The 26,529-nt window shown below is 43.3% G+C and overlaps 1 protein-coding gene and 1 pseudogene across 8 annotated transcripts in view; both read left to right on the top strand.

Moving 5' to 3' along the window:
• Positions 1 to 26,529, top strand: part of Plce1 (phospholipase C epsilon 1) — a 314,749-nt gene that overhangs the window by 110,112 nt on the left and 178,108 nt on the right. For all 8 annotated transcript variants that reach the window (XM_029472801.2, XM_029472803.2, XM_021151795.3 and 5 more), the window contains one exon: positions 19,922 to 20,210. In XM_029472801.2, coding sequence (XP_029328661.1) covers positions 19,922 to 20,210 — 289 coding nt within the window. The remainder of the gene's footprint in view (positions 1 to 19,921; positions 20,211 to 26,529) is intronic.
• Positions 25,660 to 26,252, top strand: LOC110285950 (ATP synthase F(0) complex subunit C2, mitochondrial pseudogene; annotated as a pseudogene).

Raw genomic sequence — 26,529 nt, 5'->3', positions numbered from 1 at the left:
TCAGCAATCTCCATTACTCATTGCACAGCCACCTCCATTATACCAAACTGAAGCGAAGGCACCCAGAAGGGACCTGGCTCAGAGTCATGGTATAGGCTAAGTGGTGGCACGTGGAGCACCTAAAGAGGGGGGGAGGACTCTGATGGGAGTGTGAAGATGAGCATGTTGACATGACTGCGGACAAGGAAGTATGGGCGTGCCAGAGGAACAGACAGTACAAAACAGCAGGCTTGGCTCAGTTAATAGTGGAGGATGTGGCCACAGGGTGCATAGAGAAGGCTTCCAAGCTCTCCTGACTAGTCTAAAGATCCCCAGTGCATCACTAAGGACAGCTGGATCAAAGCAGGGCGTCAGCGGGCCATGCACAGTGTTCTTAGTGTGCACACATGTAACCTACCTAAACGAGTGTTTGTCTGGATCTGCTTCAGCATCTCACCTGGTATGGGTATAATCACAGGACCTGCCATCTAGCTCCATGGCATGACCTCCGGGGGACAGCCACCAGACAGGAAGTCCCAGTAGCCTGAGGCTGTTGCAAAGTCTCCTTAGGAGATGCCTTATGACTCTCCATTCCTTGTGGTGGCAAAGCCCTGGCTGAGGGGAACATCTGAAAACCAGGCCAAATGCTCAGAACACTTAACGTCCAGAGAGTCTTGTGGAAGTGGGGAGATGGGAAGAAGAGCCTGTTTCCACCACCCCAAAGAGGAACAAACAGAGTTTCCATTGTTCCCTTCCTTCTATATGGGATACCTACCCTAAAAATGGGATAGGGGCGAGGACAGAGGAGTTTGTGTCCATCTAGAGTCTCAGGCTGATGGCCTGGTTTCTGATCAGCTCCTGAATGTCAGTTGTGGTGGTTTTTAATCCCTGTGAACTGGGTCCCCTCCACTCTCTTAGCTTGCTCTATCACAAGCCAGGTCATTCATGATATTTTTTTCCCCCAGCCTCTCATCCTGTTCTGACTTTCTGTCCTTCTCAGAAGGACAGAAAAAGCCTCAGTTCCTCATTTATAGTGCAGGATTATTGTCTCCACATCACCTCCACTCTTGACTCCACAGAGAATCTATTCTTTACCTATTCATTTTCCTCTCGACCCAACCCTGGTCAATCCCATTATACCCCATCTCACTAGTTTACCCTTTCGGTCGCTGCCCTTCCTCCTAGTGAAGTCAGCTTGTTCTGCTCTTTGACCTGCTCTAAGCCTCTCCCTTCTCACTTATTATCTCCTGTTTGTTCCTCTTACACGCCTGCCTCACCACCTCGGGTCATGAAAGAGGTGTGAAACAAAACAAGTGTGAGTCACAGATTAATCAGCAATGTTTGGATATTTCTTGAGGCAGGGATGAAGGGCGATAATTGGGATGATGTCCAACCTCCCCCCCACACACACATGCCCTCACCCCCAGGGAGAGCAGCAGGTGTCCCCGAAGCACAGCAATCTCCTATGTGCTTGTCCTCTCTTCTTCCTCTACCTCTACTTCCCTCCATCCTGGAAAGTTCCTTTCTCTGAGTCTCTTAGCCTACCCCCACCCACACCCTCTACCGCCATCCCTTAACCACTCACATCCAGGAGCTCATTTAGCCTCTTACTTGCTTGGGTCTTTATATTCTGTTCTGTGTCTGAAGCAGAGATAAGAACTACGATCATTTTCACACAGGGAGGGGGAGCTCCGGTTGATTTTTAATGTGTGAAAAGGACACAGAGCACCAGCAGGTAAAGATTGTCAGCTTGACTCTGGAGTTCCGAGGGATGTGCTCAAGCAGACGTGTAGAACAAGCAATGGTGGAGCTTGTTGGATAAGCTGGTGGAGCTCCTAATTCAGCCAGCTAGAGACAGTTTTTCCTTTTTGCCCAAGTGAGACTGCGTTTGCACGGCTTAAAGTGATGAATTGAAAAAGAACGATTCGGGGAGGTGGATATCAAAAGAAAGAGCCCTTGGGCTCTCCTCAGGCTCTCCTCGTTCTCTCTTACTCTCTCCTTTCTCTCTCTCTCTCTCTCTCTCTCTCTCTCTCTCTCTCTCTCTCTCTCTCTCTCCTCTTACTCTCTAGCCTTTCCTCTTTCTCTCTCTTTCCCCCTTCCCTCCTCTTGGCCATGGCCCGTTTCTCTCTTTTCTTTTACCTTTTCTCTTTCCCCCTGCCTTTCTACAATAAAGCTCTAAAACCATTAAAAAAGAAAGAAAAAGAAAAAAAGAAAAGAAAGAGCCTTTGGTATCACCCCTGCACAGCTCCCCAAAGCTTGTATTCCAGATGTTTGTCTCTATTCCCTATTCTGTAACATGTTACCTTTACTCTTGAGACACAAATCAGACACAAATAAGGGATGGAGATGTGTTTATTCCTGTATTTCCTGTATTCATTCTCTCTGTCTCTGTCTCTCTGTCTCTGTCTCTGTCTCTCTCCCTACACACACACACACACACACACACACACACACACACACCCTCCCAAATGCCAAAATCAAGTTCTTTTGCAAACTACTACATGCCCATGAAGTGAATGGCCAAGCAGGAACCAAGGTTGGAGTTCTTGTAGTGAGCATAGAGAACTTTTAAAGAAGAAAGTGTATAAGGGTTATCCTCCCTGTGAAACAAAAGCTGGTTCTGCCCTTGGGCTTTTAGCGATGGCTAAACCCTCCAGCTGAATTATATTTGCTTCTGAAATACCATCAGTTGTTAACGCAGAGCAGCTTCTGAATTACTGAGATTTAGGCAGGAATGTAACACAATAAAAAGCAGAACAAAACCAAACTACAAAACAGCCTGTATTCCGGGCTCGGCACTGTGTGGTCATTGCTTCTTACCCACTCTTCTCAGTGATCCTGTACGTCACCTGGCTCACCCAGCCCAGGCACTCATACCAAAGGTTGGCTGGCTCTGCACTGACTTTGATTGCTCCCTCCCCGCCTTTGGCATGCTGGCTTCAACCAGTAACCACAGCCAGATGGCACAAGCCAGCTAAAATCCAAGGATTATTTCATGAGTTCCAACTGTATGCAATATAATATGCTGTATCACTAGATTAGCGAGGGCTTACCCATGAGTAGTGATAGCACTGAGTTAGCCATGTTTAAAATTCATCCTATAAAATCCTATAAAAGCACACCCGTATGTTCCCCCCTAGAATCTCTCAGAAAACATGACAACGCATAATTATTTAGGGCTCCCTTGAAGCAAAGAACAATAGTATTTTAATTTGTTGCGAGAAATTCAAAGAATCTGGAGACAAAGAAACTCTTAAGTCCGCTTTGTACACATTCGAGCTTCACAACATTATTTTTTATACCAAACACTGTCGCCTGATTCTTTCAACAAAAGACCTCTTTGTTTTGATAGCTAAGGAAAACCTTAAACTCACTAAGACAACAGAGCAGGCTTTTAAAATTATAAAATGTAAGAGCTAAAATGCTGTATTTGGGGACTGTTAAGTTAGAAAAATATTTAAGTTTTGTTAATTATTAAGTAGTTTGATTTTTTTTTAAAAAAAAAGGTTTCAGTTAATTTTAGGGCTTTTTAGGGCATTTTCTTTGTACATGTTAAGCCTATGGGGGTCTTTGGAGGGTGGCCATATCTTTCTCATCTGACTACCTCGTGAGGACAGATGATTCGAGAGATAATAACTTTCTCATACCCTTACGTCCTCTCAGGGCCAAGTATGTTGCTTTTGACCTTTGGCCCCTCAGTATATCAGTCCTGAGCTCATGTGCTCACATGAACCCTTGAGCTGTGATAGGGTAGAGGCATGCCTCAAAGGCACAGTCAGAGTCCCCAATGCATTCTCACCAACTACAGCATCATCTTATTGTCCCAACCATCACCACCATTATTATTGTTGTTGTTGTTGTTCTCCAATGCTTTCAAACCTCCTTGGAGATTTCTCTTTCCACTGCTATCTTCCAAAGGTAGAAGAGTGCCCATTGCTTTTCCGGTTTATACCTTCAACTAAGGGGAGAGCCCTGAGTCCCTCCTCTCCCTGTGGGGTGTCTCTGGAAGTTTTTAATCACTGTTAGTGCAAATGAGGTCATTTCTAGCTAGAGCCTGATAGGCAATAGGCACACTACATTTTGTACTTTCTTACTGTGTGTGTGCACGTGCATGCACGTGTGTGTGTGGGTGGTGGTGGTGGTGGTGGTAGTGGTGTGTATGTACAAAACATAAAGAAACTGTCAAGTTCCAAGAACTCTTAGCTCCATTCCATTAGTGCCTCAACAGCAGAGCCTGTGTCTTGTGTGAGTTTTTCTGTACCCAGCCCTGTGCTGGAAGGTGACAAGAATCTTCTGGCACAGGAGATAGTTTAGCCTTCATCTTACTCATCTGGGAGTTTGTTTAGATAATATTTGCCAAAACCTGTGCAAGTCCAAAACATACCTAGTTTCTGAAAAGAGGAGAATTGTGCACATATTCTCATTCATTGCCAGAGCTATGAACAATTGTTAGCTGCTGGGAGAGGGAAAGACAGCTTTGGTAAGAGTGTAGCTTGTGGCAAGTCAACTGTCCTCTAGTGAAAGGCCACTCACCCAAGATTATTTGGGCAGCACAAATTGGCCTTGAAGGGTGGAAGGAAGGAAGGAAGGAAGGAAGGAAGGAAGGAAGGAAGGAAGGAAGGAAAGAAGGAAGGAAGGAAGGAAGGAAGGGAGAGAGAGGGGGAAAGAAAGAAAGAGAGAGAGAGAGAGAGAGAAAGGAAGAAAGGAAGGAAGAAAGAAAGGAGGGAGGGAGGAAAGAGAGAGGGAGGTAAGAAAGAGAGAGGGAGGGAGGGATGGAAGGACAGAGGAAGGGAGGAAGGAAGGAAGCAAGCAAGCATATGAGGTCGAATGGTTAGGAAACAGGGCTGGATACGGGAAAAGGTGGGACAGAGATGAGTGGATATGAACAAAACATTTACAAAACTCTCAGAACACCTTTCTCTTAAAATATTAATCTCTTTTGAAATAAAATGCATTTTTTCTGATAAAAAGAAAATATTTATGAGAATCAGTGGTTTTGAGTCAAACTGCGTCCACTTGAAGTGCTCAGAAGGTTTCAACCATATGGAGCTATTTTTTATACACTGTTTTCTCTGGTTAGGACATTTCTGCCTCTCCCGACTTCCCCTGGCTTTGTTATTACCTGCAAATTGTGCTAAGGTGTTCCCTCTTAGAAGCAGTCTTCATGGTTGGCTATGACTCTCCTGCTTCTGAAGCATGGCGTGTGCACACATCGTAGAACATATCATATGTCATACACTTTGTAAGCATCCATAAACTTCCCACCTTCCCTCATGCTAAGTAATGTTCTTGAAGATCAAAAAGAAAGAAAGAAAGAAAAAGAGAAAGAGAGAGAGAGAAGGAAGGAAGGAAGGAAAGAAAGAAAGAAAGAAAGAAAGAAAGAAAGAAAGAAAGAAAGAAAGAAAGAGAAAAGAGAGAGAGAAAGAAAGGAAGAACCTAAATGACCATTTTATCAGGAGCTCCTGGCAAGTTATTGGGTACAAATATGCATCCAGCAAACCATTTTTGAATGAGAGAGTGAACAGAGTCCAGACAGGGAAGGCATTCTTAGCCATAGATTTCTTCTTTATCCATGTCTGCACTGGATATGGTCAGAGATTCTCCAGAAAAATCCTCTAGACAGGAACTCTGGTCTAGCTGTTTGACTGTGGAGTTGTCGCTGTGTAAAAGACCCTAAGATATCCTCTAGGGACAAGTTATGATCACCTTTCTCCCATTAAGCCTTTGAATAAAATGCTCTTCCTCTCCCTCTCCCTCTCCCCTCTCTCTCTCTCTCTCTCTCTCTCTCTCTCTCTCTCTCTCTCTCTCTCACACACACACACACACACACACACACACACACACCATTTAGACATTAATACTGTTATGACTATCAGATACAGATAAAATTGGATACAGAATTTATAGCTAATCAATCTCTTTGAATCTTTACTTAGAATGATCCAATGACCATCTCCATTAACGAGACAACTTACCTGTTTCAACTAGATGGTGGCATTTAAGGGTCCAGTATGGTCAGTGTGATGCAACAGTCACATTCCTACTGTCCATCCTAAAGCCTCCTTTTATTTTGCTAGACATCTTTGCTTGTCAAAACAATATGTTTTAATAGGTTCACCTCAACTACAGGCTGTCTTTAGGCAGAACGGGATTAAAGGCTCTGGAGGGACTAAGACAAAGCAAACCACAGCACTGGCCCACAAAACCTAGAAACAGACCAGCAGACAGGATGAAAATCCCCAAAATCAATCTACAGAGCCAAGCCAGCTGATATTCTTCAAAGTACCCCAGGCATCAATTGTACAAAGGCCAACCTCACCAATGAATGGAGCCAGAGAAATATGATATTGATAAATCTACATGGATAAAAATGGAACTTCCCTCCTTCTTGCCGTATGCAGAAATCAATATATATATATCTGGGACCATGCAATTACTAGAAAAATAAAAGAAGCACTGAGATATCCCTTACGGGCAAGGATTTTTAGATATGGTGTTAAAATAAAGTTGTGGGATAATAAAGGCTGCATGGCAAAGTGAACAATCAGCAGAAATTAGCCAGGGGAATGGATCTCCAATCTAGCAAGGAATTAATATTTGAAATACATAAGAAACCAAAAAGCCAATAACAAAATAATAGTCACCCAATTATGGCAGGCAAATCACTAGAATATACTCTTTTCAAGAATTATTTTATTTATTTATTTTGTGTATAAGAGTGCTCTACCTGCATGCACATCTGCACATTAGAAGAGGGCATCAGATCCCATTACAGATGCTTTTGAGCCACCCTGTGGTTGCTGGGGATTGAACTCAGAAACTTTGGAAGAGTAACCAGTGATCTTAACTGCTGAGCCATATCTCCATCCCCTAAAATAGTCTTTTTTTTTTCATTTAACATTAAATATCTTTTTGTTTGTTTGTTTGTTTTCTTTTCTTTTTTTTTGTACCCTGGAGCCCTTGACTCTAGCTGCATATGTATCAAAAGATGGCCTAGTCGGCCATCACTGGAAAGAGAGGTCCATTGGACTTGCAAACTTTATATGCCCTAGTACAGGGGAACGCCAGGGCCAAAAAGTAGGAGTGGGTGGGTAGGGGAGTGGGTGGGAGGGGATGGGGGACTTTTGGGATAGCATTGGAAATGTAAATGAGGAAAATACCTAATAAAAAGTATAAAAAAAAAGAAAAGAAAACAAATAAAATAGTCTCTTTAGAGAAAGAAAAATATTTATTTTGACTCACAGTTTGAAAATCCAGTGTGTCATGATGGGGAAAGCATGGCATGGTGATGGAGAAGTGGGCTGTGGTGAGAAATACAGCCAGGCAGGAAGGAGCATGGGGCGGCTTGTTCAGGTCTTGGTGAAATAGTCAGAGACAGCACTAGAGGCAAGATCAGGCTATCCATCTCCAAACCCTCCACCCCCCACCCCGCAGAGACCCATTGGCTCCAGGTGACCTCACCCTGCTTCCCAAAGGCTCCACAGCCTCTCAACAGTGCTGCCAGCTGGGGAGCAAGTGCTCCGAAATCATGAGAATGAGCATTGGTGCGGCCATACTGGAAAACAGCATGGAGACTGCTCGGAATAGCTAATCTTTCATCTGATTCAGTTATTCCTACTTTTGGATATACACTGTGATGATTTGTACATGCTTGGCTCAGGGAGAGGCCACACTATTCAACAGTGTGGCCCTGTTGGAGTAGGTGTGTCACTGTGGCTTTCAGACCCTCCTCCTAGCTGCCTGGAAGTTAGTCTTCTACTAGCAGCCTTCAGATGAAGATGTAGAACTCTCAGCTCTGCCTGCATCATGCCTGCCTAGATGCTGCCCTGCTCTTGCCTTGATGATAATGGACTGAACCTCTGAACCTGTAAACCAGCCCCAATTAAATGTTTTCCTTTAAAAGACTTGCCTTGGTCACGGTGTCTGTTCACAGCAGTAAAACCCTAACTAAGACACTCACCCAAAGGAAATTAACAGCATATTAAGGAGAAACCCGCAAAAGTGTGTTTACCAAGGCATTACCTACAAAACATAAGATGACGAGCCCAAGGAAACATCCATTGATGGATGAGTGGATAAAGAAGTTTAATATGCACCATCCAGCCATAACCAAGGATAAGAGCCTGCCATTTGCAGCAAGGTGGGTTGACTAGGAAATAAGCTAGGCGGAGACAGAGAAATGTCACATGTTCAACCTCATTGTAGACATTGAACCAATTGACCTGAAAGGAAAGGAGAGCAAGGAAGGGAAGACCAAAGAAGAAACTCAGCGGAGATGGATAACAGTTTCCAAAACACAGCTTGGAAGAAGGAAGAAGCTCTGTGTGTTGAGGCTGAGTCAAAAGACTTTTTGCAGTAACCTGTTATGTATTTTGAGATGAATTAGGAGAGAGGCACTCCAAGGCCCCAAATGCCAGTGATCAGGAGCAGCCATTCTGGTTACCCTGATTTGATCCTTACGTGCTTTGGACACATTACTGGGGTCACGTTCTGTGGCATCCCACACACATGTAAACTTATTTATTTCGAGAGGAAAAAAATAAAGCATATGTCACAATAAAAAAGAAGTCGAGTAGAGAAATGGGGTGTTGGTCCAAAGGCAGTGATGCAGGCAGAGGGGCCCTCTGGACTGTGAAGACAGAGCCAATGATGGTTCTTCCCAGCTGGCTAGATGGAGGAGGATGTGAAATGGCTCGAGGGCAGCAAGGAGTAACACATGAAAGGAGTAACACACAGAGAGTACATAGCCTAGTCCTAGGATTGGCTTTGATTCCTTCTTTCTGTTCAGAGCCTGCAGCATCCCTGAGCAGTGGGATGTCCGGGACTTTCTGTCCCTCAGAGCATCCCATGTGTACGGACAAGCAAGCATGAAGCTCTAGACTCTGAGCTAGGGAACACGGTTACAGCGTGTTTGTGGAACTTTGTTTTTATCTTGCAGGGGCTTTGTCCTCATGTGTTTCACTAGATGACCCACTGCTCCTCAGAGCTACAAGAAGCCTGGCAGGTCAAGCCTTTAAGTCCCGTCTGTAAGGCCTAATTCACCTCCTGACATCACAAACCTAACAACATAATTCATTTGTCCTAATTTGATTTTTTTCTTGTCCAGAGGCTTCCTTGGCAGCTAGGTCTTCTCATTATGACATGATTCATCCCTGTGGTAATTCCCATTAGAATAAGTATCTCAGGCGTGATTCATCTCTGCAGATATTAAGCTGGAAGTTTCCTTTATAACGGCCCATTACATTCACAGCCATGAGTAACATCGTTCGGCAAGAGATGCCCCACCCTCTAGCTGACACTTGTTAGTTTTGCCCGTGCTGGATTTAAACTCAGAGCTTTGAAGCATGAGCAATGAATAGGATTTAAGCAGCATCCTTTTGCAAGGATTATCTGAGGAGCACAATCAGAGATGAAAGATAACATAAGAGTTTCCTTCAAGTCCATGGTTGTAGATCTGAAATGCTGGTAGGGGTCAGAATTCTGTGGAGAGCTGGTTAAACACAGACTGCTGTATTTTTGTTTCAGAGTTTTGTTTTGTTTTTAAATATGGTATGTTAATTAATTGATTGATAACTTTATTCATGCATTCAATATATTTTGAACATATTCACACACACACACATACTCCTCTTCTTAACTCCTTCCAGATCCACCTCCCATTTGCTCACCTCCTTCCAACTTACATAATTTTTTTTTGTTTATTCGGTTTGTGATATATATGAGTGTGTGGGGCCATTCATCAGAATGTAGTTGGCCTACTGGTAGCCACAACCTTAGAGAAAATGGACTCCTCCAGCTATCAACTATCAACTTCCCAACCAGGAGTGGGGATTCAGAAAAGGGGATTCACCCGTTAGAGGGTTGACTGACTTGATCATGTGCAGGTCTTGTATAGCACAGTGGATGTGAGTTCATGAATCCAGGTCCAGAAGACACTGTTTCCCTTGCATGCTGTCCAATCTTTGTCACTTCTGAGATGATCCCTGAGCATTGCAGGGATGAGGTTACACAGATGTCCCTCCCATTTATGGCTGAGCACTCTGGAGATACTTATTTTCCGCCCCTTTTTGTGAGTTTCTGCATTAACTGCCATCCACTACACTCATGCCTACTGAGATATGAATTTAGAGGGCAGTTTGATACTATGTCTATTTAACAAAAATAGTAGTAGTGGATTCAGCTGTGAGGTCTATGAGGGCCTCCCTTGCAGGTTATTGACCAGATTTTCACTACCAGGCATGTGTTTCCTCCTGTGGAAGGGATCTCAGGTTTTTGATTCAGCACATCTGGGATTGCAGTCCTGACAAGTCCCAGGCAATACTGCCACTGATGGTCTGCTGCCCTTATTTTGTGATCCAAGGCTACATAAAGCTATAATTATTTCTCCATTGTACCCTGTTTCTGCTATTTCCGGTGTGCTCCTGTGCTGGGAGCAAGGGGTTCAATAAGCAATGGTGCCAACAGCTTGGTAAAGGAGCAACCAGTGACTTCTGTGGCTCACTATAAGGTTTTGCTTTGAGTGTGGTTGTAGCACCGGAAAGAAAATGCTTGCCTTGCTGATGACCAGATGAAGGAAGCAGTGTGGACCGGAAGGAATTGTGGGGAAAGGGTATTTGTTGCTGTGAAATTCCCAGATTGTCACCAATGGGACGTCCTCTTATAGTCCCGAGAAGCTTCCCACGGTAAGGAAGCTTCGGTTTGCTTCCTGTAGGAGTCGGTGCAACAACTCCAGCGAACTGGCATGGTGCTTGCAAAGCTTTTATTTTTGGCTCTTTGGAATTGTGTTTGGTCAGTGTCTTGTGCTTGGTTGAAATACTCTCAGGAGAATGGAATTCTCCACACAGACTCTGGAATGGAATGTGGAATCAAGAACAGAGGAAACACAGACTGCTGCCAAAATGTGGCTCCCCCTCCTCTTCGTTAGGTCTGAAGCCACTGCAGTCGCCACCCCTCCTGTTTTTCTTTGCCCCTAGGCAATTTGATAGTCTTTTAAATCATTGCCTTTATGAAAACTCCATGAGAAATTGTCTTCAACCTTTGAGAATTCTCTAGAACCTTCTAGAACACTGCTTTTAGATTCCAGCCATTGAGAGAAGCCAACAAAAGGGAATTCCAAACCAATGCACTATATGCATCTTTTATTATATTCTGGAAGGGATATTCCCCACCTTACTATTTACCTATTAACTTATGATTAACAGAGCTCTTGATTATTTGTTTTTCTAGCCCAGGATACTCTGAAAAGCATTAGTATAGGGGAGGACAGGGTGCTGTTAGAAGTAGATGTACTGTCACTGCTAATGTGATCACCGACGTTGACCATCACTGATAGGAAGGAGGGAGCATAAGAGTCAATCTGAATTAGAGAAGAATGATCATCAAAATAAGCAAAATTGGTCTGAGAGATGGCTCAATGGTTAAGAGTGCTGGCTGCTCTTCCAGGGACCTGGGTTTGATTCCTAGCACTCATATAGTGGATCATTATCATCTGTAACTCCAGTTCCAGGGATTCTAATGCCTCCATGGGCATCTGCAGGTTCTGCATGCATGTGACACACAGGCAAACAAACACGTATACGTGTAAAAATCAATCACTCTTTAAGGCCAATTAATACCCTCCTGCCCAGGCTCAGCTGAGTGTATGGCTGAGAACAGAAACTCTTAAAGGACTTTGGTGACAGTCTAGGCTGCCCATCTTGTGTCAACAGAAAGCATATTGAGCCAGGTATGACCACATAAGCTTTTAATCTCAATAATACTGGGGGTCTCTGTGGGTTCTCGTCTACATAGCAGGTTTCAAGTCAGCCAGGTTTGCCTACTGAGACCCTGTCTTGAGAGTGGAAGAGATAGAGAGTGAATGGTCTCTATGATAATCTTTTTTTTTTTTTGAATAACTAATCTCAGTCATTCATTATAAAGTCTATAAGTCTAACAATGTTTATTGGATTAATTTGATTTAGAAAAGGCAATTCATAAATCCATATGCTGGGTTTAACGAGGCTCTTTGATCCTTCCAAATAATCATTTTATGGATATTTATAATTAAAAATGGATAAGATTAGTATTCTTTACTCTACACCAATCAATCAACATACAGTGAAATAGTACTTAAAACTATTAATGCTTTTCTCAGGACTGGCCACAATTTGTTAGTAACAATGACAGCCTTATTTGGCAATAGCTGTTCTGAATACTTTGTGGGGATCTGATGTAATTTAATGTGATTTTTACATCTAATGTGCATCAAATAGAGTTGATAATGTCATCTGTGGTTCAGATGAATCCAGTGGATCCATGACCCCAAAAGTTGAGAGATTCTCAGGAAGTTTGTGTTGAAGATGTATTAGAGAGACTCATTCATGAATCAGGGGGTGTTTGTTGAGATATTATAACACCAACCACTGCTCTGGACGTATAGTGAGGAAAAACAAAGTCCCCATGAGCTGAGCTTCCAGTAGGAGTAAAGAGAGGGGATCTCTTCGGTGGTTGTTTCTTTCTTTTCCGTCTATAGCAAACTGCCCAGGGATTCAGCTTGGTAATTAGAGCCCTGTGCTAAAGTTATAAGATCCTGACACCAAATCTTAACCATGCGCACCTTATTTCTAAATGGTGGTCATGGCAGGACCTCTTTAATTAGCTCTTCTGGGGCCTACATAGAACTCTGTCTCAGTGCTTGGCTCATTTTGTACACACCAGAAATGTTGATGTAATAGCAAGCGTGGTGCAGTCAATGAACCCCTAAGTAGACTAAGTATACTTAGTATAAGCGTTCTTCCTATTGGAAGATTTCTGAAGGTGTGTTGGCAGGACCTAAAACATCATTTTCTATAACTCTGGTTCCAGAGAAACAGCTCTGGAAACAAAACTGTACAAAGTTGACTCTTTTTGGTCATTTCTTCAAGTGAAGACAAAGTCCCTTCTCTCTGTAGAGAGGAACAAGCTTTCTTCCTGAGTAAGGTCTGCTAATGTGGTATGTGTGGCTGCATTGTGCCTCTTAGGGATCTTCAGTCCTTGGCTGTGTTCCCATCTGCATCATGGTGCCATCTTTGCCTTCACTCTACTTATTTTATTCTGTTTTGGATCTAGACTCCGTGCCTTGGTATTGGTTTCTTCATGGCATCCCCTATGCAAGAATGGCACTAGCAAATGGCTTTAAAATATTAAGGTCATTTTGTTCCAACCAACCCTGGCAGCACTTGTCACAGTGGGATGAGTGTAATTCTGTGGAGAGGTTCATTAAGTGGCTGAAGTGTGCTTATACTTAATACAGCATTGATCTTATTATATAAATCTTAAATCTCTAAAAGTTGACAATGGCTCAATACAGACTCTTAGGTTAGTTTCCCATTTTGTTTTTTTGTTTTTACTTACAGAAATATCAGCAAGACCTAAAAGACATTCAAAACATTTCTTGAGAATATAGAACACTATGCTTTTGTTTTCAGGACTGGAGTTAGAGTACAGGGCCTTTTCATGCTAGGTAGTTGTTCTATCATGAGCTATAGCTCCAACCCAGTCCGCGATTTTAAAAAATATAATTGAGGTGCTGAGCATGGTGGTACACATCTTTAATCTTAGCAGTTGGGAGACAGAGACAGATGACAAATTTTGTGAGTTTGAGGTCAGTCTGGTCTACATAGTGAGTTCAATGTGTGTGTGTTTATATGTGTGCATATGTTCATATTTGTGAGTGCAGGCTCATACATGCAATAGTGTATGAGTGTGGAGGTCAGAGGACAACCTTGGATGGTAGTTCTTTTTTTTCCCAATTATCTAAACTAATTTACTAGCTCTACATCTTTTTTTTCCTTTTTTTAATTAGGTATTTATTTCATTTACATTTCCAATGCTATTCCAAAAGTCCCCCCCACCCTCCCCCACCCATTCCCACTTCTTGGCCCTGGTGTTCCCCTGTACTGAGGCAGTTCTTGTTCTGCACTTTGTTTAATGCCGATGAGGGTCTTTTGTTGTTTGCCACTGTGTACACAAAGTGAGTTGGCCTGTGGGCTTCAAAGACTTTCCCGTGTCTGCCTCGACTCTTACGCTAAGGATTACAGGCATGCATCTGTCTCTGTGTGGGTTCTTTGAATGTGAACTCAGACCATCATCATGCCTGTCAGCTGCCAAGTGTTAATGAATTTATTTGGTTTGCTTGCTTCCTGTCAGCTTCCCTATTGACACGGCACTTCTTCGTGGATTGCCAGTAGTCTGACAAGGCTCGTTACGTGTTCTCAGTAAACACAAATGGATGGTCAAACAACTGAAGGAAGGAGCACATGGCTATTTAGCAAGCTTGGTGGCTATATTGTGACATGTTTATTTTATCTCAAAAATAATATTGACCCATGTAGGGCAGTAGTCTGCCTTCTTTTCAGCACATTCTCTTACCACATTAATCACGCGGGATAAAGTTTATATGCTTTTTCACTTTGTGATTTCAAAACTATAAATCCCCATATAAAGGAAACACTTTTGGTCATCCATTAGTCACAACTTGACTATTTTAAAAGTAATTTAGCATAAGAAGGAAAAGTATGAATAACAACATCAGTGTTAGTATTGCTAAAACCTCTTGCCAAATAACAACAGGATCTTGAATCCCACAACTGAGCTGTGTGACTATCCACAGCAGTCATGTATTTGCTCCATGACTGTGTGAATTATCTGGCTATTTTCCTAGTCTAGATCTACTAGTATCTACGTAGCCATGTAGATAGTCTAGTATCTATGTCTTGAACGTCTATGGCGCAACTGAATTGGAAGTGGAGGACCTGGGAACACGGATGGTTTCTCTGTGAGGCTAGATCTCCGCAGAACATCAGCTGGGATGACAGGAACAAGTGAGCTAGAGTCTCCTTTGCTAGCTGGCTAATGGAGGCTTCTTCACATGGTAGTCGTTGTAAAGCCTGAAGCAACAAGAGAGAGCAAACCCCATTACAAAAACTATTTTTGTAAGGTTCTGCTTGAGTAAGTTCCCATCACTTGCAAAATGGCAAGGCTAGCCAAGGTTAGCAAGGAGAGAATGAACAGCAAGTTTTATAGCTGCCACCACTGTTTTATAGTCAGCAGCCACCACTATCCTGTCACCACTGGCTAAGTGCCAGATGCTCTTTTAATGTGTTATCTTTATCAGAGACTGTAATTCTAGTCTCCGCTTTATGAGGCAGATATTCCCAAGTCCATATATTGCAGAGAAATTAACTGAGCTTCAGAATGCACAGCAGGGATGCATCTGAGGAAAATCACACAGCTGGGAAGCAGGGCAGAGAGCTAGGAGTCAAAGCAACACACCAGAGCCTTAGTAAGTATTGAGTACTGCTCCAGAACTCCTTCCTTTTTATAAGGGAGTGATCTGGTAAGATGTAGTGACTTGGTTTGGCATGATCCCCATGTCTACTACCATACTGTCCATAGCTCGGCATTTTCCTAATAAACATTTTGAATTTGTTGGTTGAATATTGGTATGCCTGAGGCTCATTAACTCAGATCCTCTTTCTGGGCTTTGGTGGTGAGGGTAATAGAGATGGTGGCAGGTTAGATGTTCATTCTTAGAACGCTTCACTTTCTACTTAAGGTGAGTCACAGCCTTCTTATTCCCTTTTATTTTTTTTAACTAAAATATAATTACATCACTTCTCCCCTCCAATCTCTTCCATGTATTGCTTTGCTTCCTCTCAAATTTATGGACTGTTAGTGTGTGTGTGTGTGTGTGTGTGTGTGTGTGTGTGTGTGTGTGAGAGAGAGAGGGGGGGGGGGGAGGGAGAGGGAGAATGTATGTATACATACACATAAAAACATAAATATGTAATCACAACCTGCTGAGTTCATTGTGTCATTTGTATGTATTTGATCTCAGGACTGACTACTTGGTATTGGCGAACTAATTAAGGGTCTCAGCCCTGGGGAAGACTAATCCTGCTCACAGCATTCCCTGATGCCCATAGTTCTTTGTCTAGGGGCTCTGTAAGATTTTCTCCTTGCACTTTAACATGTCCATTGCTGTTGCCCTTGTTCAGGTCCTGTGTAGGTAGACATATTATTGCGATATCATGGGTGAAGCTTCCTTGTTGTTTCTAGGAAACACAATCTCACAGAACCACAGACTCCTGGTTTTCTGACTTAACCATTCCCTTTTCTAAGAGGTTCCCTGAGCCTTTGGTGTAGGACTTGTGCTATAGGTGTATCCATCAGGGCTAAGCACCCCATGATCAACCGTTGCCTACGTTTTGACCAGCTGTGTTTTTCTATAACGAGCTCTTGCAAAGAGAAGCTTCTTCGAGGAGGGATGTGAGCTACACTCACTCGTGGGTCTAATGCTAAGTATTTAGGATACATTTAGGATGCTCAGGTTTAGTAGAGTGGCAACAATTGGTTCTCCTCATAGATCCAAAACTTCAGTAGTCCCATGTGCTCACCTAGGTTTTAGTACCACGCCTTCTTTCCCTCCTGTTGAGGAAGCCTGAAGTCTAATTAGAGAGCTGTTGGTTACTGCTAAGCTATGAGTGCCACTGTTGTACTCTTAGAGATATTTTGTCATGCTAGTCATTGTAAGTTCGTGGACATCACAGCAAGGTTAGACTATTGGTTGCTTTCCTCCCTTGGCAGCTTGTATAGCATGGGGTGAAACCCTTTGGCAGTACAAACTGGCTTTCTCCATATACACTCATTTAACACAGAAAGAGCACAGATCGGACATATTGGAAAGGCTCCATGCATACTTATTGTATAAATCTACACCCTCTCCATAAATCACTGAAAGAAGGAGCCGCACCAATATATGACCAATAATGAGATATTGGACAAATATGATAACTAAAGAGAGGTAGACTGGTGCCGACCAGTAAAACATGTTGCTCCATATGACAGTAGAGAAGTCCTGCCACGTGATAATTTGTGGCAAGCTCAGTGCTATGAGACTATTCAGGTTTGAGGAAATGTTGCAGCTTCACATGTACATATAAACTTCACTGATATTGAAATAGTGTTTGATGAAGCCAATCTGATGCCTGAATCTGACTCGAGGCTGCCACATTACCACCTTCCTATAGTAGGTACTTATTGGCACTTTCCTATTGCATGGTAACTTTCCTGAAGGCATGGTAAAAAGAAAATCAGAGCAGGTGGACATGGAAGTGTGGGATAATGAGAAATGAACTTCAAAAGAGTTGTGGGAGTGGGGAGAGTATGTCAGGGATTCCACCAGGATTGAGGAATTGTGAACCGAAGTCTATTGGCTATGAACAAATTGTATTGTACCAAGCTTCATCTGTAGGTTAAGTGTTCCTTAGAAAACAATTATTGGTCAAATAACATGAGAAACACTCAAACATGCAATTAACCAAAACAAAATAAATGTCTTTACAACATTAGTGGTTGTCTTTAATATTCTGTTGGGCTGATTAAATCCCCAGATGAGGCCTATTTACTGTGACTATGTTTCTGTGACTAAGAAGTCTGTATGTCATGTCATTCCTTCTATTTTCTAAGGGTTTGGGAAAAGCACATTGGAAAAGCCGGAGAAGGACTGAACGGGCCATTAGATATCTATGAAAGTATTATAATAAGTATAGTTCATAAGGCCATGATTGTGGGCACAGTAAGCCTTTGGGGCAGCTTGGCATGAAAAGAAAGTAGGCAACCTATAAGTAACTGGGAACTGTCTGTTCATCTTTTTAAACAAAACTCTTCTTCTGAGAACAAACAAATACCAAGTGTTAAGGGTTGCAACCTCTAACGGGTTGGAACTCTTTGCTATAACAGTTAAGGCACTCTGTGATCAGGCTGTCTGGCCTTCCTCATTGCAAATTATCACCTCCCCCATCTCTGCTCTGCCCACCCTGCTCTGTTCGCTATTGACCGGACAGAGTCTCCATTTTCTAGTCTCATCACGTGGGTTCTCTCCCGAATTACCTCCTCCACTCATTGCAATTTAAGTCACAACTGCTCTCCAAGGCTAAAGTTGAGCCCTGCTTTTCCTATGGAGACTTTCTTAGTTCTCCAAAGGGATTCCTGCCCTTGAACATCTGGACTATCTACTCCTGAACTTGTGAGGGACTGACTGTGGTGTGGATTGTTTGTATGGTTTGGTACATAGGACAGGGTGACAATGGAGATTTCCCTCCTTCTTTAAGGACATCGATGTCTAAGAAAAGACAGACATTGAGAAGAAAGTCATGTCCTAAGTTCTGCATTTCCCAGATAGGGTTAGGATGACATTGTGTAGCCACACATAAAACACAACAATAAATCATGCTGAATAACGTAGACTTGCTCTCTGTTAACAATCTCTCATCATTTCGTGAGGAGTGCATTCTCTCTTAAAGAGTTACCCAACTGTAATGGGTGCTATTTCTTAACACAAAGTCAGGTATGCCAGAGGAGTTTCCTTAGTGGGTCCCACAATATCCCTAAGAACTGAGTATTATTGGCCCCACTTTACAGAGGAGGATCCTGGCTCAAAACCTTCAAGTAACTTACCCTTGTTGTGTTCATGACCAGTTCTCTGACCAGTCAAATCATAACTAGGTATCTATCCCACACATATGACCTCAGAATCTGGACACAATCTCAACACACCATTCACTTGGACACACTGATCTACAGAACTCTAATGACAGAGAGTAAAACTAAGCATTCTTATTCAAACTCCAAGTGACAGGGATGTATCAGCATGCAGAAGAAAGCAGAGTAGAAATCTATGTTTTTCTAGTTTGAATGCTGTGAGGGTTTGGTTTTATCACAGGGTTTCATAAGGACCTAATACTGGGGCCTCTTAAGAGCCACAGTTAAAGGTGAAATTTGGACTGTACAGCACCATGAAGAGACATCCATTGCCACAAGCGCATTGTAGGTCTGTGATCTCTGTAAGATGTTTGATTTCCCCAGACCTGACACAGTAACTGTGAATAAAGCAAAGCAAGCTGTTCAAGGTGTCATGATGAATTCACTGTCAAGTAGCGTCCCTTCCTTCCTTCTTTACAAAGCTACAGATGTCCCTTGGTGTGACATTTTTTCCATGTTGTTCACATACAATCTCAAAGACTCTAAAAAACTCCAGGACATCTCAGACAAACCAACAGTTCCTCCCTGCAATATTGTTGAACTCCACAATAGCCAGGCCTCTTCTTCCAAGCAATGTGGAGATAACTACAGTGCAAGCAGAATGTTGTACCCTTTGTATCTGCCCATATGTTTCTGACACAGCGAATCACACTGAGTCCATGCATGTTGTGTCTGTGTCCATGCATGTTGAAGGACTACATTAGAATAGGCAGAAGACATGGTTGGGAATATGTTCCAATCAGAGCATCCTTGGTGTTCAAGTATAACCGTTCAAGGGAGAAGGATTCAAGAAAATGTCAGAACTGGAATACTGGGCAGGGACTAACTCTTTAAATGTGGAGAAGAGGGAGGAGGAAGAGAATAAAATGGTCAAAGGCTCAGATGCTACCTGATAGACAGGAAGCGGATATCCATAAGGGAAGCCTTCCCCACACCCCTTTCATCTTTGCCTTACTTTGTTCATGGAACAAGAATTCCCTATGGAGGTCACAGATGGAAACAGGCAGACTTGGTCAGTCATGTAGGAGAGCCCAAAAGGATGAGAGAAATGTTTGTCCTTGTGGCTCTACAGGAGAGCAATGTTCTCCTGTGGAGGAGGAGAAATTTGAGCTGAATATATTTTTGGTTGGTGCAACTCTAAGTGTTCTGTTTGATAGCAGAGTTGTTTGAATGGCCTATTTCATAACTACACAGAGCTTCTCCAAATAAATGGTGTCTGTGGAATGTTCAGGTTAATGCATGAGCGCAGAGCTCAAAGGTGTTTGTGCTTAGACCGACTGAGCCTTCTTTCTTAATAAGTCATCTTGGCATCTTGTCAACAAGTTAATTTGCTTTTCTAAGAAACTAGATGAATACTTCCTGTGCTTTGTGCTATTCACAGATCTACAGTGCCGTGAGAAGAGGGGAAGAAATAGAAGATACGGTTGGATCTCTTCTCCATTGCTCCACACAGCTCCCAAACTCTGAGACAGCCCATGGAAGGATTGGAGATGGTCCCTGCTTAAAGCAGTGTGTACGAGACACTGAATGTGAGTTCCGTGCTACCCTCCAAAGGACATCCATAGCTCAGTACATCACCGGTTCTCTCCTAGAGGCAACTACATCTTTAGGAGCAAGAAGTGGCCTTCTCAGCTCCTTCGGAGGATCCACTGGACGAATAATGCTGAAAGGTAATGTCTGGAATTTCATTTTCAACTTTTCATATTTGCCTTTAGAGAATAGTCTATGATCATAAGCCAGTATGCAACTGCTGGTGGAAAATTGTCATAAACTCTAAGAAGATGAAAGAAGATGAAGCAAAAGTAACTGTTTTAAGTCCATAGAATAATTAAGTTCCTTAAAACTTAAACAAATACGTATTAATATTTTAAAGTTCATTTTTTTCCAAAAATAAGTAGATGGCTAAAATTTTACCTTTGATTTGTTTTTTATTTTTATTTTGCATGTGAGGGTGGGTGAATGAGTGCGTGTGTGTTACAATTGTGTGTCTAGAGATCAGAGAACAATCTGTAAGACTTTGATCTATCTTTCCATCACATGGATTCCAGTGATTGGACTCAGGTCTTCAGGCTTTGTGGCATCTTTCCTAAAGAACCATCTCATTCATCTTTAAAACTTAAACACACACACACACACAGAGGGTAGTTTCTTCTTGAAATAATCCATGAGAGATGTCAATTAGTCTGACAAGATGTTATCAAGTAAATATGATCATATGACTGCATTGAAAATCAGCAGCACTTGGCAAGAGAGTGAAACCTAGATATTCCTTACATACAAAACCAATAGGTTTCTGATGACAAGAAAAGAAAAGAACCACTCTTCAATGTGTCCCACTGTAAAAGCCCAGAAAGGCAGGGGTACCTCAGAGAAATGGAGGCCAGTGGAAAAGGGTGCTGAAGCATCCAGACTTCCCTGTGACTTCACATGATACACAGGCAGGCCAGTCAGAAGAGGCAGTGCACTAGAGAGTCTCGGAGACTTGCTCACTACACAGCTGTCACAAACTGCTTGGCAGCCTTCCCTGGCAGGAAGCTCCCAACCAGACAGGGACCATGCAAGGTTGTGTTTCACTGCCTGGGGGCTGCCCGAGAGCTCCATCTGACATCCGGCTGCTCTGTCACAGAGAGTGATGCTGTCCCTCTACCACGAGCCCTCAGACCAGAGCTATCCGCTGGCTAGTGAGTGACCTTGCTCCTTGATCTTCAGCCTGGCATGCCCTACCCTCACGTTCACCCTTGGCAGGTCTAATAGAAATAGTACTTCCTCCTGGTATACCATATTGAGTGCTACGTTGGATGGTTTTCTATCACCTTAACTTGTGGGGGATCGGCTTTAAATGAGGACTACTAGGAAAGCACACTATACAGGAATAGGAATCTGAAACAGTAATATGGAGGAAGTTGGTGCTAGCGATGCATCGCCACCCTCAGGGAACATACACTGTCTACACAGTAACCACCACCACAGGGTTAAAGGTTTCTCTGCTCTGATGGGCCCCCAGACACTAGCAAGTCAACATTTTCCATGGTGCTCTTCTCAAGACATTAAGCCAAGATTAGCATGTGGAATTGGCATGGTTTCAATGTGTTTGACTCCACAGCAGTCAAACATCCTCATGTGAGTTCACCATCCCAAACTTACCACATACTGTACACCCTGTAGACTGAAGGTGTTATGGAAGATCCCCCTGAAGTGTTGCCAGTCATCTTGCTTGCTGTATGTATATTTACAAGGAGGCAAGACTTGTATGCATGAAATAGTTAGAGACTAATACATAATTGTGGCGAGTATTATATAAGGAATGTAAAAGACTCTAAAGTGTTCAAAGGGAGGAGATGGAGTTATGTCAGACAAATGAATCAGCCTGAAATAAAAGAAGTCAGTTAAGCTATTTTCTTTCTTCTTCTAGGGTTCCAACTAGGAGTGCAAACAGTGCCCCTTAGATCTGTGAAAGTAAAAACTGGCCAGCATACCTGCTGCTGTGATAGTAACTTGATCTTGATTGCTGTTGTACTTCCTTGGTCAGAATAGCGTCTCATGAGCTATGCTAGCCCATTAGCTAACGTAAGAGCTTTCAGTTGCTCTCTTAAGCAAGAGGTGGAGTTTAATTTGCTGTTTATAGCTTCTTAATGGTTCCTAATAACTGTCAAACTGCTAAATACTACCGTAAGCTGGTTGACCTTTTTTCCCTCCTCTGGCCTTATTTCTATTGTTTCTAGTTTGCTATCTTATAGGCTGATTTCAGCTTCAAGGCCCTCTTCCATGCAGTTTGCAACGTTTCAAAGTGCCTTTGTTAAATATATGTTTCTTCAATAGGCAGCGGGAAATATACATAAAAACAAGTTAGTTTCTTATCACATACACACACACATATACCAATAAGCCACTCTATGGTGTATGTGTATTTCAAAGCATTACATTGTACAACAGCAAATGCATGTGATTTTCATTAATTTAAATTTCCAAAGGAATGCCAGCTTGGTCTACAAAAAGAGTTCCAGGCCAGTCATGGCTGCGTTGTGAGGACCCTGTCTCACAAACTATATTTAATTTAGTTTAAAAAATAATATTTAAAGAAGAAAGCACAAACACACAAAGCTTCAAAAGCACAAGGTAGGGGCTGGCGAGATGACTCAGTGGTTAAGAGTGTCGAGTGCTCTTCCAAAGGTCCCGAGTTCAAACCCCAGCAACCACATGGTGGCTCACAACCATCTGTAACGAAATCTGATGCCCTCTTCTGGAGTATCTGAGGACAGCTACAGTGTACTTACATATAATAAATAAATAAATAAATAAATCTTTAAAAAAGAAAAAAGGTATTGTCAGACTATGCCGAATCCTGATCTTGCTTAGTAGGTCTGGAACCACGAGTGATTCAGTGAATCTGGAGGCGATGCCTGAGGGCTCTGCTTCAGTTGGCCCCCTCTATTATTGTTCAGTATGTGCCCTGTGGCACGGATTTGGTCAGCAGCTTCCAAGTTTAAAATGCTAATGAAAGATTGATCATAAAGTTCAAGGGATATAGCACTGAGGAGGCTGAGGCACCAAGATATTTAGTTTGAGACCAGCCTCAGCTCCATACCAGACCCTGTGTAAAGAAAACCAGGAAGCAGAAGAAACTGGTAAAGAAGGCATAAGACACATTCAGTCTCCAGCTTTCAAGCAGATTGTGTTCTGTAAGGTCATTTCTCAGGAGTTGTGCAAGCCTTTGGACACTCTCTCAGAGAAGCAGCACTAAGTATGGGTTAGTTCCTAGACTTTAGTTCTCAGAATCCCCTTCAGTCTTTGCACAGCAGAAATCTACACACTCTAACATGGGATGTTGAAAGTTGATCCAGCGGGGTGTTGGGTGGGAAACATCAGAAGTGGGTTAAATGGCATTTCCTGTCAAGAAGAAATTATGGTCACTAAAGATGAGTGAAGAGTTAAGACTTGTACTGGATTTTGGGACTTACTTTCAGCCAGTTCTGAGATTTTACATGGCGGCAGCTCTCGTTCTTGGTTATGGTCAGCTGAACTTCGATGCTCATACCTGGATAGAAGAACTGGAAAATTCCCCAGTTACTTTAATGAATGGAGCAGAGTGAGAGAGATGGAAAAGCACGGGATCTTTTCCCTGGAGAAACAAGGGAAGGAAGAGGGTCAAAGGGTGACCTCTCCCAGGGAGAATTCATGTTTGAAGTCTGTGAAAATGAAGCGGCGGGGAGGTGGAAACAAAGGAGGAGACAGAAAATCCCACTTGTACAAGGCACATGGTCTTGGTGGCAGAGGCAGAAAGTACAATGGCTATTATGGAAGCCGAGACAACGGCAGATGTGGAGTTAGTGGGCAGACTCAGTTTTCCAAGAGGACAGTTCTGGAAATGGGTAGTGAAGTAGCTGTGTGGGATTGTACTTAATGCCTGTGAACACTACTCAAAAATGTTAGGGGAGAATCGCTAATGTTTTTTGATATTTTACCACAATTTAAGAGAGAAAGTGAGGTGTGTACAGGGAAGGCTCATGCTGTGCCGGTCTTTCTTCCCAGGCGTACATGAGCTAATGAAGATCTGTGGAACCCACTTGCTAGAAGTGGCTTGGGTTACAAATGGGGATTGGAGCAACCTGAAGGAAAAAAATTGGGGCAAAGGCTGTCTAGCAGCTCATCATCACCATGCCCACGTCAGGAGGCGCTCACACAGGGCTCTGTAGACTTCCAGCTTTGCCGTAGCTTATGGGATGGTCTGAAGATGGCCAACAACCAGACTATAATCAAAGCTGGCTTTAAAAAGAAAAGGTTCCAAAACTCAGAGATATTAACAATTTATTTGTTCATGCATACACATGTATGTGTATGCATACATACATAGGTATGCTGAAGGAAAGTGTCAGGTCTCCCGTTGCTCTCTGCCTATTTCACTGAGGCAGAGTCTTCCCCTTTCATGTTTTGGGCCAGGCTGGAAGCCAGAAGGTCACAGCAATACTCGTGTCTCCATACTTCAGAGTCTGGGTGATAGGTGTGTTTTTTTGTTTTGTTTTGTTTTGTTTTTTGAGATTTTTATCAATGGTTATTTTTTTTATTAGATATTTTCTTTATTTACATTTCAAATGTTATCCCTTTTCCTGCTTTTCCCTCCAACCTCCCCCCCCATCCCATCCCATCCTCCCTCCTCCTGCTCACCAACCTACCCACTCCCAGTTCCCTGTCCTGGCATTCCCCTACACTGGGGCATAGAGCCTTCACAGGACCATGGGCCTCTCCTCTCACTGAGGTCCAGCAAGGCCATCCTCTGCTGCATATGCATCTGGAGCCATGGGTCCCTCCATGTGTACTCTTTGCTTGGTGGTTTAGTCCCCAGGATACTGCCCCACCTGGGGATCCATCCCATATACAGTTTAAAAATCCAGACACTACTGTGGATGCCAAGAAGTGCTTGCTGACAGAAGCCTGATATAACTGTCTCCTGAGAGGCTATGCCAGTGTCTGACAAATATAGAGGTGGATGCTCTTAGTCAACCATTGGACTGAGCACAGGGTTCCCAATGGAGGAGCTAGAAAAGGACTCAGGGAGCTGAAGGAGTTTTCAGCACCATAGGATGCCAATTTTGCTGCACGGGAGCTGGGATCTGAACTCCAATCCTCGCGATTTTGCAATGTGACAGTTAGTTTTAATGTCAACTTGGTACATGCTTAGAGTCACATGGGAAGAGAAAACCTCAATTGAGGGCATTTTCTTGATTTTTGTTTGATATGGGAGGGCTCAGTCCACTGTGGGTGGTACCACCCCTAGGAATATGGTCCTGGATCGTAGAAGAAGCAGGTTGAGCAAGCCACAGAGAGCAAGCCAGGAAACAACATTGCTCCACGATCTCTGCTTTAGTTTCTGACTCCAGGTTCCTGCCTTGGCTTCCTTCAGTGCTAGAGTGTGATATGGAAGTGTTAAGTAAAATAAACCATTTCCTCCGCGGGTTGCTTGAGAACATGGTGTTTTATCACCGTAACAGAAAGCAAACTAAATTTCAGGGTAATTGCTCTTAATTTGTTGGGCAGTCTCTCCGTGCCCTCAAGAGATGTGTTCTGGCTCTCTGTCTTCTCTGCCCTGGAAGCAGCCCTCCTGCCTCGGCCCCTCACCCCTGAAAAGGTACGCCTGCTCCAAGTTCGTCTCTACCCGCTCCCTGATCAGGAGCACCTCTCTCAGGAGCACCTCTCAACTGCTGAGTCGTCCGTCCGCTGTCTGCAGTGGAGTTGAAGCGACCACAGATGCCAACAGATGAGAGCCTCAGCAGCTTGGCGGTCCGGCAGCCTCTGACTTCACTTATCTATCCCTAGCCGCAGTTTCCAAACCAGCGCCATTTCCAAGGACATCGACACAGCTGCCAAGTTCATTGGAGCTGGGGCTGCGACAGTTGGGGTGGCTGGCTCTGGGGCAGGGACTGGGACTATTTTGGGGAGTCTCATCATTGGCTATGCCAGGAACCCTTCACTGAAGCAACAACTCTTCTACGGGATTCTGGGCTTTGCCCTCTCAGAGGCCATGGAGCTCTTTTGCCTTTCTCATCCTCTTCGCCATGTGAAGCAGCTGTCTCCACTTCCACCTCCCATGGTTCTTTCGTGTCTCGTCTGCCCTGTATGTTCCTTTTCCTGTACTTCCCCAAGAAGTCTGGGGAAAGTGCTTGGCTCAGGGTTTGACAGAGAGAAGACAAATAAATTCTGTATTAATAAGAAAAAAAGTGAGAGAGATGTGTTCTGATACAAAGCATTGATCAGCCAGGATATGGCCTTAATTGCAAGGGTGAGCTATTTATAGATGGACAAGGGCAGCGCCTATGCTTTAGTAGAGCGATTTCTACTACTTTGACCCAGTTAATCTTTCTCCCTTCCTGTCCGTTTGTCACACCCCTCTTCCCGCTCTCCTCATTAGAATCTCTCTCCGGGTTAACATGGTGGAAATGGCAGTCAAAAGAATCTTTAGCTTCAATAAACTCACAAAGTATCTGAGTGCAATGG

Source organism: Mus caroli, unplaced genomic scaffold, assembly GCF_978045245.1.
Source record: "Mus caroli unplaced genomic scaffold, Mus_caroli_1 scaffold_20, whole genome shotgun sequence".
Classification (NCBI taxonomy): Eukaryota; Metazoa; Chordata; class Mammalia; order Rodentia; family Muridae; genus Mus; species Mus caroli.
Note: the sequence above shows the minus strand (reverse complement) of the source record. Positions and strands in the feature narration are given on the sequence as shown.